Raw genomic sequence first — 11953 nt, 5'->3', positions numbered from 1 at the left:
GGCATCTTCAACATATCGACCCTTGCAGTGTACGACTTTGCATATGTAAGGGAGGATTTGGCAGCAACTTCATATTTGTTCTTAATGGTTCCTTCGATGAACTCCTTCAGTTGATCGATTAGAATCATCCCTTCAGATGACACAGGGATAGCCTTAGTGGATGCTGCTTGTCTTGGGGGAGAGTCACTCTCTAGAACTTCTGGGGGCTTGCCGGGTGCATGGGTAGATTCTTCTTCCATCAAGATTCCCACCCTGTGTGTTAGCTTGTCAATTCTAGCCTCTTGATTTTGCATGCATTTGGTCAAGCCAGTGATTGCTTCCATCAAGTTTGCCAACTGCTCCTCCATAGATGAAGTGTTTGTCATCATGGCTTGTATGATTGTCGTCGATGACGGAGAATAGCATGGATTTTCACACAGATTGATCCTTGACTGGGTCACGCTATGTGGTGTAAGTGGGGAGGATCCATCGCTTGAAGCATCATCATCTTCCTTCACAGCAAAGTGCTTGGAGCTGGAGAGGTCAAGCAGAGCAAGAGTTTTCTTGATCTTTTCAGCAACATCGCTTCCTCCTTCAGATGCATTTGTGGATGATCTTGCTCCTTTTGAGGATGAAGATCCGAAAACAGGGGTTGATGCGGACGACACTTGGGGTGCTTGTTGTCCTAAAGAGCTTGCTTTGCTCCTCGTAATTGGTCCGAAGCTTCCAAAGGTGACATCGAGGATGCTTTCCACATCAGCATAGAACCTGGAGTTAGCAGCCTTGGTGGATGTTGATTTGGAGTTGATTTTCTTCGAAGCCATTTCAATGTTCTTGAATTTTGGTGATTGAAAAATTGAGATGAGAGGTAGAGATTGTCCCACTGGGCGTGCCAGAATTTGTAGACAATAAATTTGCATCGAGAAAATAAAATCAAGACCGAAAAATATCACAACAATCATAGTATTTTATTTCGAATATTTGAGTGTAACAATCTCTATGAATCCTCTGATTCTTCTTTTCAATAGTAAATAAATTCAAGGGCCTTTGAGCTTGATCCTGAATATGTATTTGTTGCCTCGAACGATAATCTTGTTCTTGAGCTTGAACTTGATTGCTTGAACTTGACCTTGATTTGTTCTTCGTTCTTGAACTTGCACTTGATTTCTTGAACTTGAACTTGAAGCCTGAAACTTGTGGAGGAATTTGCAGCGTTTGATCCACGAGCTCTTCCTTGCTTCTTGGTATAACTTCTGGTGTCTTTTCTGGGTTATGAAGACTCCTATTTATAGTTGTGGGAGGGAAGAGTTATGATAAGAACAAACTCTTTCCGACCAATCAAATTGAAGTGTGATAAGGCCGCATTTGATTGGCCAGAACATGTCACTTGCACACTTGGCGCGATTTCATTGGCCTTTTAGTGTGACTTGGCATGCCTTGTCATTTTGACATGTGGCATGATCCTATTGGCTCTTCCGTTTGACTTGGCGCGCCACGTCACTTGACACGTGGCACCAAACTGGGCCTCTAGGAAGATGACATCTTGGGCTTAATGAAGCATGCTCATTACTTGTAGCTCAATCAAATGGGCTAGCCCAATAGATTTGGACTTCTTTATTTAACCCATACTTATTGGATTTACATAACTAATCCAATTATATTAGCCCATAATATTTATTTGGCCTAAAATACATTTAATTGAGATTAAATCCAAATTTTATTATGGATTTAAATTCAGTAAAATTTTAATTATCTACAACTCCGTCTCATATTATGTGTCGTGTTTTTCTTTTACACGCCCCTTAAGAAATATTAATTAGGAAAATGATTGAACTATTCTACCCTTAATTATATCTTAAGATATAATCTCTCTTTATTAAATATTTATTCTAGTTATGTGTTATCTTTATTTTCAAAAATAATTATTACTAAGGGTAAAAAAGGAAAAAATAATCAATTTTATTTTGAACTTCTAAAATGACAAATAATTTGAGACAACTTATTTTAGTAACCACAACTCTGTTAATCAATATGAGATGGAGGGAGTACATTATTAAAATGAGAGTGTTAAAACATTTGACATATATTAATTTGGATTAAAGTAAACACCGGTGCAATAAATTTTTACCAGCAAACGCAAATGAGACTAGCCCACCACGAATCCCAATGAAATCAAATACACACTGATAGCTTTACAGCAGTATTTCTCTGCAAAACACTTGGCCATTATAAAAGTTAACCGACTCAAACTTTTATCTTTGCTACAGTAATTTACAACTTGATAACCTTAAGAAAATGAAAAGTGTACTTATTTTTTCCCTAAGAAGTTACCGTAACTAAAGCTTATAAAGCGAGAGCTAGTAGATCATTCTACCAATATTGATTCAATTGACCGAGTAGGGAGCGCTTCCCCCGAATGGATCATACGCGGCGCGAATCCTGATATAATCGAATTCCAATGCGTGTATCGGACATCGGGTGAAAAAAATATATATTGATTCAATTGCGTGAAGACTGATCCAACATTTGAGAAAATCTTTCAATTAAATGAATAAATAAGATGTAAATAAAGGAAAAGGGACAACCACACTAATAAAAAATTTAAAGCACTCAATAAAGCAGAACAACTTGCTTTATGAAGGAATCTAGAGACCTAGTTCCATTGTCAAGTTGTCTTTTAGGACACTTTTGATCTATAGTTTAACTGAGCTTCCCTTTTTTGTCATTTACATCACTTTGCAGAACAATCATTGTTTCTGAGGAATGTTGCTGACTATACCACCATGCCGTTGCATAGCAGCAACTGGTTCACCACATCTGGGGCAACGAAATGATGGAGCTGCAGAACACCTTGTTTGAAGACAGTAGTAGCAGTACCTATAAGATTGAAATAAATAAAACTAAAATTTTCAGAATCACATTTAAGCATAGTAGACTAAGAGGTAGGAACAAGACTGGTAATGCTGTGAAACCTAATGCATGACAAAAGACCCATTAAAGACGGCATCATCATGCGATTTCAAAAAAAAAAAGCTCCTATTTACTACTTACAAAGTTCGAATATTAACGAATATGCACCCATCAGTCCCTCCCTGCCCGCCCCCAAAAAAAACAACAAATAAACATTTGCTTTAACAGCTCCAAATATATATGAATGCCTTGGTTGTCTGTAAAAATAGACAATCATTTTTAAGGGGCAGATGACGCGGCAAGGGCAGTGCAATGATAACTTATTGTGGATATAACCCTGAAGTAATAGTAGTTTCAACTCTCATGTTATGTGAAACCAGTAATATTGGAACTGTACTCAGCACAGAGGTCCAAGGCATATTTCCCTGGAAAGAGCATTAGTAATTAATGGCTACACTAACCTAGGATTGGTCTAGCTGCAATTTCCATGAAGCCAACTTAATCTCTGATAAGGATAATTCTTCGATTAAGTTCCGTAAAAGCATGTTCTTAATAAAGGCATATACACTTATATGAGAATACTTCATTACCAATTTATCGCATAAATGAAAGCAAGTAAACATATATACCTATGCTGACAGGGGATAGCTAGAAATGGAATTGATGGGGTTCCCTGGCAGATGGGGCATAAAGTTTCATCTACTGAAGAATCTGAAGATTTGTCCTTTGAGAATGGACGAAGGAAACTCTTGACAGATGCTGAATTGAGAAGGGGAAGAAGCAAGAGCAGCAGTTCCTGCATATTAGAACATTGCTCAAAATCTAAGTCCCTTCATATTGTGTATTGAAGAACTGAATTGAAAAAGCCTGAAACAAATAGCTTCAATAGTTGAACTGCAAAACAATAAAATTTAAAGCCCACCACCAGAAAGGAAAAAGGGCATGCATATGCGAGATTAAAAGATGATTCTGTTAGCTCTCGGGCAGCATGTAAAACAACTAAAAAACACGTAATACTCTATACTGTTATTGATTCAGACTATCTAGAAGTTTCTCGGCGAGTCCTTTTTTATACTTCCTGAATGTGCATAGGAATTCTGCGAGAAACAGCCAACGGAAGGACAGTTACCGAGAATTCATTCCACACCAACTGACGATTCATGTACTCAAAGCTCACAGCTCGGTTCATATTTGGGCTCCCATAAACAAGCCTAGCTCTTAAAGCTCTCTCAATGAGATTCCTGTACCTGCATGTAGTTGTAATGTGTTAAATTATCGGATAGATCACATGCAGGGGACATTCAGAACAATTAAATGATGCTCTGTTCATATTTGGGCTCCCATACATTTTTGTAGAATCAGCAGTACCAGCCATCTTATGTTCCTACAAAATTAATCATGACGCATGATTCCCTCAATAACTGCGGCAATCAGTCCTCCAAACTAGGAATCACCGTATGTCTGGACGGAGATGCGTGTACTACATTGATGAGAGATATTATGACCATAGCTCACTACAGTTACCAATCAAATCAAGGGAATGATGAAACTTAGAGGCCCGTTTGCTTTTGAGAAGAATAGAAGTCTATCTACATTGTATATTTAAATTACAAATGGGGTTTTTGTTGCAGATTTTCCCGATCCAAGGATGCCCTTTTACTAAAAGTGGAATTTCACACAACGATTGTTCCAAAGAGTTTCTAATAAATAACTGGTTTAAAAAAAAAGAACTTGTAAGTTTCTAACTCGTACTTTTATGTCCTCTTTAAGAACATTCTTCACAGGTTTTTAGGAACTTCACTTCACTAATTTAGTTATTTCCCATTAAAAAATTATCATAAAGCAATACAAGCTCAAATCCGTGCTTCTGTTACCCACGCACCTGTCTGTTGTACTATAGCACAGGTTCAAGCAGTATTACTTACAGCAACTACTTTACGAACTAGATTTTTCCCCTTTCTATTTGGTGGTCATGGCATGCATTAGAAAGAAATAAGAAGCAATTTTGCAGTAAGAGTATACCTTCCTGTGTAAAGAAAGAGAAGTAAATTGCTAAAAGACGCTGCTTTATAGATCCCCTCCATCCGTTGCATTAACAACCATGCTCCACGTGCCAAAGGCCTCTGAAACAAACATAAAATTAACAAGTGACAAACAAATTATATGTCGACACTCTAAAAATCAGTAATATCCAAGTTAGGGGTCTTCGTTTAACTAATACTTCTCCATCCTAGTTCAAAAGACTGTTTGACTGGACAGCAATATCAACATAGGACTTAAAAACCTTACTATTCAAATGCACGTGACGTCCAAACTTAAGATAAACCTATACTTTTTCTCTGACATTGAACTTTCAATGCTTCCTCTCAAGATTCTCAACTCCATATTCCAATTATCCTCGTGAATTAGTTTATGACATTATATTGGACCTAATTGTCCACCTAACTTAATCTTCTGGTCTTACATATTTCCCCATTTAATATTAAGCAATACATTGTTCATCTCACATCTCAATAACCGCAGACACTCAATACAATGTTTATCTAAATAATTGCAGTACCTCAAAAGAGTAACGTGCAGTCCCTACATGTCAACTTATCAATTTCAAATTTTTTATAAGGTCAGTTAAACTCATATTCTAATAAGATAGCTAAAAAGATTCAGTTTAAGGAGAAAAGAGAACTAAATACAAGATAAAATATCAGTATAGTATGAATGTACATGATACCGTTCTATCATATAGTGTATGCAAGTATTTTCCTTTCAAGAAAATACAATTTTGGATGGACAAAAACAGAAAGGCAAAATAATACATTTGGAATATGGATTTCAGACTAGCTCTGCTCTAGTATTTTAAATTGACATTTATCTTTGCTAGTATTCAAGAAAAAAGTTTTCAGAAGTTCTTTAACTATTAAACTGCTCAAGGAAAACTTAGTATTCAGCTTCTTTTTTTATCAGCAAGGAGAAGTAGTTTCATCTGAATATTAGATTTAAAACAAACTGAAAACATTTTCATTTGGTATTCTTTTCGATATGTAGAATATTGTCTGCTGTGGAGAGTCCATGCGATAACAAACCAAGTTTTGTTTGGACATGTTGCTATTGCAAGAATCTCGTTGTTCCTGTCTAAGTGAAAAGTTACTTCTTATTTTCACAAACTGAAAGATCCCATGAAGCATTTCTATTAATATTCTACTCTCTTTTTATAAAAATGGTGGTGTCAGGGCCAGCTTGCATGCACCTCCCACCAGCATATGCATCGGGTAACTCTGTCTACCAAGGCTTAGACTTATAGGAAGAAATCACCTGACTTTTTTTGCCTTTGCGGAAATTTGAACCCTGGTTTGTCATAGTCCATTTAAACTTTATTGACCACAAGGCTACACCCTTGGATGCTTGTTAATACTCTACTCATATCAATGATTAATGTTGATCAGTGATAAATGTCTTTACTGATCTAATTTGAAGCTGCACCTTTTGGAGTTCCAAAGTCAAAAAAAACCTTTCAATTCATATATGCTTAAGCCAAGATAAAATAAAAATAGAAGGAATTCCTGTGCATGGCTAGAAATTGTAATACAAAGTTAGATTTTTAGAGAACTTTGTAACTTATTATCTCTAACAAATGGAGTCAACAACTCTAAAGAATATTATCTATTAGAGAACGAGGAGTATTCTTAGTGAACACAGATTTCTCAAAGTTAACATGGCATGTTAAACAGACAAGTAGAATATGTGAGGCAGAGCGAGTAGTACCTGCTCAGAGTCGCCCCATCTCCGAAAAGCAGAAAAAGATTGTAGACGGGCCCATATATATTGACCACCGACTGTTGCCACGCAGTACCATATCTTTTGAGCAGCAGTAAGTCCGGGTCCCTCTAATCCAGTTCGCACTGAAACAAGCATGGAAAAGGAAAAAGAACTACAACTGAAATTATAGCAGTCGATGCAAGAAACAAGAAATGCAGTTGCATCAAGCTGTCAACATCCGCACTTCAAACACAAAGTACAGACCAACGAGATTTTCCAAGACTCCTCCATCATAGATTGATGTTATACACTTGCTAATTTAGGCATGCCAATCTATAAAACTACAACTGAAATTATAGTGGTTGAGGCAAGAAACAAGAAATGCAATTACATCAAGCTGTCAACCTCTGCACTTCAAAGTTCAAACACAAACTAAGACGAAAGAGATATTTCAAGTCAATCCCACTGGCCCCTCCATCCAAATTGATGTTATATGCACATGCCAATTTAGACTTATCAAACTATAGAATTTAAAACTTTGCGGGGCTCAAGTAACTCAGTTTATCTGTTAGTAATCAAATAGAGCAAGACAAAGAGGATCATCTCACTCAGAGTCAGAGGTACCCTCCAGAAAATCCAAAAGAAACACTTGTTTTCCATATACCACATATCCTCTAAGTGAGCCTTAAGAAGATAAAAGAATTATTATACAGTGATTTCGAGATTAGTTGCCGACTTCTGTAAGAAAAGCAATGTCTGGGAGCCGACAAAGGAAGATGAATAAAGAATATGTCAATATGACGTGCCATTATTTGCACAAAAAATGGCCACATAAAAAAAGGAGGAGGAGAACGAGCATAACGTACAACCGACTTGGCTTCAGAAAAAATGAAGCTAACGCCTCAAAGCTAAACATGAGTACTTAAAAGCTATGTTGCTCAGACTATCCAAAAAAGTTGACGCACCCCTGTCGGATCCTCCAAAAATTCACTACTTTTGGAGGATCCAACACGCACCCAGTGGTATTTTTGAAGAGTCCGAGCAACATAGCTTAAAAGGATATCCAAAGTTCAGAACTAGTATTTTTCACATCCCTAAAGTACAAAACAACATCCACAAATATCCATAGCTTGCAACACGACATGACAATTAAGAACAAATGTCCAAAATTACTGAGATACGGAAAAGGTTGGTATGAGCTACTTATGAAAAGGGAGGAACAAGATTAAGTGAAGATGATTTTCTAACCTTTTCCTCTAATCTCACTTGCACGTTCATCTCTATATCTCAGATTCATGAGAGCATTACCAGGAGTAGGCTTATCAACCCAGATAGAAAATCGCCAGATTAGAAACTCGAGGAAAGCTTCAAGTTCTGGCTCATATTGATATAGCATTCCTGGCTAATCCCAAAAAAAAAAAAACATATCAAACCTGACTGACAAGGTAATCATGAAGACTTGATGAATTCGATGATAAAATAAAAAAGTTGCACGATAGGTACCTTCATCAAAGAAAAGACCTTAACCAACTGCTCCTTTAGCATGGCTGACATTTCAATGTCCAGTCTGCCAGCATCTACCTGATTAACTCTGGATATTGAAATTGGGATCACTGACTGCCAAAAGAAATCATTAACAAGACATTTCAGCAGTTGGGAGCAAAAAAAAACTCAGCAAATAAAACCTCAAAATGCCTAACTCTGTTTTAAACCTTCTCTGAGCCCGACAGATAAAAGATTTGGCTTTTAAGAACTTACAGATAAGGAATGGGAACAGTTTTTGTGTGTTACAATGGAGAAACAAGTAAAATTCAAAGGAGAAAAACACTCTAAAAAACATCAAAGGTTCCTAGAAAATGACTAATCTTTATCTTAAGATGGACTTTTCGTATTTCTAGCCATAATTTATAGTAACAATGAAGCTCCACAATAAAAGATCCTCTCTCTATAATACTTCAAATAATATCATTCTAGGTGGCCTATAACCTGAAGCAAATTTAAGCTAATTCCCGACTGGCTAGGGGATCTAAATTCAATTTTCTAAACCCAGCAAACGAAAAATACAATGTACAAAAGTCAGAATCACAACATTTTTTGAAGAATGTTCTATGTTCCACTAATTTTTCCATAACTGATTTCATCCAATAGAGAGTCAAAAGCACATCCTATTGTCATAAAAACTGAAACAACCTCTAATAATACTTTTGTGGATTAATTCCAATAAGAAAGATTATATTTTGTGAACAATTACAGTAGCAAAAGAACAACTGGACATAAAATGAAACAGAAGTGCGGAGGCAAACGGAAAATCTCCCGGAGCTGATACACAAGTTTAAGTCAGTACCTGCTGTGAGGTAGCAAGAGAGTGCCATTGAGGAATTGAATTTCGATAGGTATTGACCCAAGCATCTCGTTGTGGGGGATGATTGATGGTGGCACCATTATTGGGAGAGGACGATGAAGCTAGGTTTTGCCTATCCATATATTAACAGTGATAATACTGCTAGAGGTTATTCAGATGAATTATAACTATAGAGACATATGCGATGAAGAAATTGGTAATCGTCGCCGGCGGTTGCTTCCCCGATTCCGGCGAGCAACCTATTCCGTTTGGTACTGACTCTAGTCCTTCACTCTTAGACCACGCAGTCAATTTGAGAAATTACAGTTAACGTCTTTATTAGAAAGAATAAAAAGTTGACGTCTTTGTTTATTTAGAAAAAAACATAAATAATCTGAGCGGTTAGGGATATTTGTGAGGGGTAATTTCGTCTCTAAAAAATGATGATTCATGGACGCTTAGCTCGCACTTCAAGATTTGTTGGAAGACTCGTCATAGTGCCCACCACTAGTTTTCTTAGGGGAAGTAAACAATTAAAACCAACGGCAGTTGGATTATTAGAGTTAGGAGTGTTCTTAGTGGGCGTTTGGACATAAGAATTGTAAAGTTTCGAAAAAAAGGTAGAAAAAAATTTAAGTTGAAAATAGTATTTAAAAATTCGAGTTGTATTTGGATATGAATATAATTTGAAGTTATTTTTGATTTTTTTTTTGTATGCTTTAAAGTAAAATTTAAAATTTTTATTGTCAAACACTGATTCTACAAAAAAAAGTGAAAAACTTTTTGAAAAAAAAGGATTCTTTTTTTATGGCCAAACGGGCCCTTAAAACCAAAAGTCCAAATCAAATTGACACAAAAAAACTGACAATATTTTCGTTTGATTTGGTTTTGATTTTACATTTTAAAAATCGACCAAATGTGGTTTGATTTTGGTTTTAGGTAAAAAGTAATCGAACAAAATCAACTGTAAAAATATGTATTTAAAATTTTATTATTATACATATATCTGAATATTTAGGTAGAGTTTTTAAAATTTTATGGTAAATATTTAATCGTTTGCATGCTTAGTTTGTAGTCTATTTTTTCATCATTATAATAACCAAGTTCTTTGTCTTTACATTCTATTTGATGGTGGTTTTATTTTGCGAAGTCCACAAAACTATTTCATGTTAAAAATAACTTATCTTTAATTGAGTTTTTAAATTGATCGTCACTATTTAATTCAATCATATATCATCAATATCTTAGTAAATTAAATGGCAATTTTTCTTAAAGAATAATTGGTTTGATAGTGTTGTGTTAGAATAAAGTCGGTGGAATATGTGCTTGGCAAATGTCTCATATTTAAGAGAAAAATTCGACAAAATCGGCAACAAAAAAAATAACTGAAAAATCGACAAAATTAACATAAACCGAACCTATAAAAAATTGAGTTAATTGATTTGGATTGGTTTTAATATTTGAATAACTGGCTTAATTGATTTGGTTTCTTTTTAGATAAAAATCGATCCAAACTGAACCATGAACACTCCTTATTGGAGTCGTCCCTCTCTTTCAATTTATGTGTAATATATTTTTAAAGAAATGTCATATCTTAGATGTAAGTAATTATTTATTTTAATATTCTTATTTTATTCTCAATATATTTCTTATAGGAATATTATGCCATATTTAAAATAACAGGATTTGTTTTTTTGAATAAGTTATTTATACTTTTAGTTAAAATCACATGATTCAAAAAACTTGTGTACATTCTCATGTTCCGTGTTCAATCAAATTAGACAAATAATATGATAGGAAATGAGTAATTTATTACTATAATCCACATCTTCTATGATTTTCTATCTACTTTTACTAAAGACATACCACGACCTCACTAAAGCAAGCTAACTACTGGTTATATTTTTGTTTTTGGAATTGATTTTCGAAAACAATTGAGGATATAACTTGTCTTTTTGGTTTTGGAACTGATTTTTGAATTTGAATTAAACCAAAAAAGAAATTACAGTTTTAAGGCTTAGGCTTCCTAGCACGTCGAAAACTTTAGTTTGGATTTCCAAACCCTTTGGAATTGGTTTCCTTTTACACTTTTGGGGGTCAAAAGCTTAAAGCAAGACCTTTAAGTAGATGGTTCCAACAAACTGCCTTTATCTTTATTTGATGTCACTATAAGGATTAGTGGATTACGTTACTAAAAAAGTTTTTCTTTTTCTTTTTAGAATCAACATCAACTGGTATTACACATCTGAATTTGTGCAAAATACACTAGTGTAAACTTGAATCTTATATTGGAAGATCCATAGTTATTTTTAATTTGTTAAATGTTTAAAAGTTATTTAATTGTCATCCAAAATCCTTCATAGTGGTAAAATTATATTTATTCAATGTCACGTGTGAGTTTACGAAGTATGATGCAGTGTAAAAAAGACCATGTACAGAAACTAGTAAGAGATGAACCAAGAGGACACAAAAAGCTTAAAGTAATAAAAGCCGTCGACAGCAGGATTCGAACCTGCGCAGGCAAAGCCCAACAGATTTCGAGTCTGTCTCCTTAACCACTCGGACATATCGACGCTTCGCATGGTGTTCGTCAGGATAATTATAATAATATTAATTTGTAATAATATGGCGAGAAATGGCAAATAAATCTTAAGTCTTCAGTTTTCTATGAATTGATATTTGTTACTATATAATTTTTCGGTTTTTCCTGAAGGCTGTCCCAATCAAAACAACAGAAAGAGAAGCTGCGAGGGACATTCTTGGCTCATAATAGTTGTTCGACTTGCACCTTCAATGTGTATATGTAGCTTAACCATGAAGTTGGCACCCTCCGCGCCTTGATCCTCCCCCAATGAAAATGATATAATGTGTTTACTTCTGTTACCCTGCTGAAACTTGAGTTGTTATGGTGCTAGGTGTCCTGTTTATTTTCACTATATGGATTGGGTTTCTACCCTTCCTTCAATCCCA

The 11953-nt window shown here is 35.3% G+C and overlaps 1 protein-coding gene and 1 non-coding gene across 2 annotated transcripts; both read right to left on the bottom strand.

The window, feature by feature from the left end:
- Positions 1-2546: 2546 nt before the first annotated feature.
- LOC107801117 (peroxisome biogenesis protein 2) lies at positions 2547-9322 on the bottom strand. Its single transcript, XM_016624398.2, has 8 exons — positions 8987-9322; positions 8146-8259; positions 7891-8044; positions 6649-6785; positions 4912-5012; positions 4019-4136; positions 3519-3685; positions 2547-2856 (listed from the first exon to the last, which is right to left on the bottom strand). Exons 1-8 carry the CDS (start codon positions 9122-9124, stop codon positions 2727-2729), a joined length of 1059 nt encoding a protein of 352 aa, XP_016479884.1. The 5' UTR covers positions 9125-9322; the 3' UTR covers positions 2547-2726.
- Positions 9323-11474: 2152 nt separating this feature from the next.
- On the bottom strand, positions 11475-11556 carry TRNAS-CGA (transfer RNA serine (anticodon CGA)). The gene has a single exon. It is a non-coding gene; the product is annotated as a tRNA-Ser (tRNA).
- Positions 11557-11953: the final 397 nt, after the last annotated feature.

The sequence above is a fragment of the Nicotiana tabacum genome, chromosome 8 (genome assembly GCF_000715075.1).
Source record: "Nicotiana tabacum cultivar K326 chromosome 8, ASM71507v2, whole genome shotgun sequence".
NCBI classification, from domain to species: Eukaryota; Viridiplantae; Streptophyta; class Magnoliopsida; order Solanales; family Solanaceae; genus Nicotiana; species Nicotiana tabacum.
Note: the sequence above shows the minus strand (reverse complement) of the source record. Positions and strands in the feature narration are given on the sequence as shown.

What these genes read in the sequence shown, in the direction of transcription:
- LOC107801117 (XM_016624398.2), bottom strand. Translation starts at nt 9,124, where the DNA reads ATGGATAGGCAAAACCTAGCTTCATCGTCCTCTCCCAATAATGGTGCC. An exon ending in GATGGGGCGACTCTGAGCAG is followed by an intron (nt 5,013 to 6,648) that starts GTACTACTCGCT and finishes TGTTTGTTTCAG; the next exon opens with AGGCCTTTGGCACGTGGAGC. An exon ending in TGGTGTGGAATGAATTCTCG is followed by an intron (nt 3,686 to 4,018) that starts GTAACTGTCCTT and finishes TCTAATATGCAG; the next exon opens with GAACTGCTGCTCTTGCTTCT.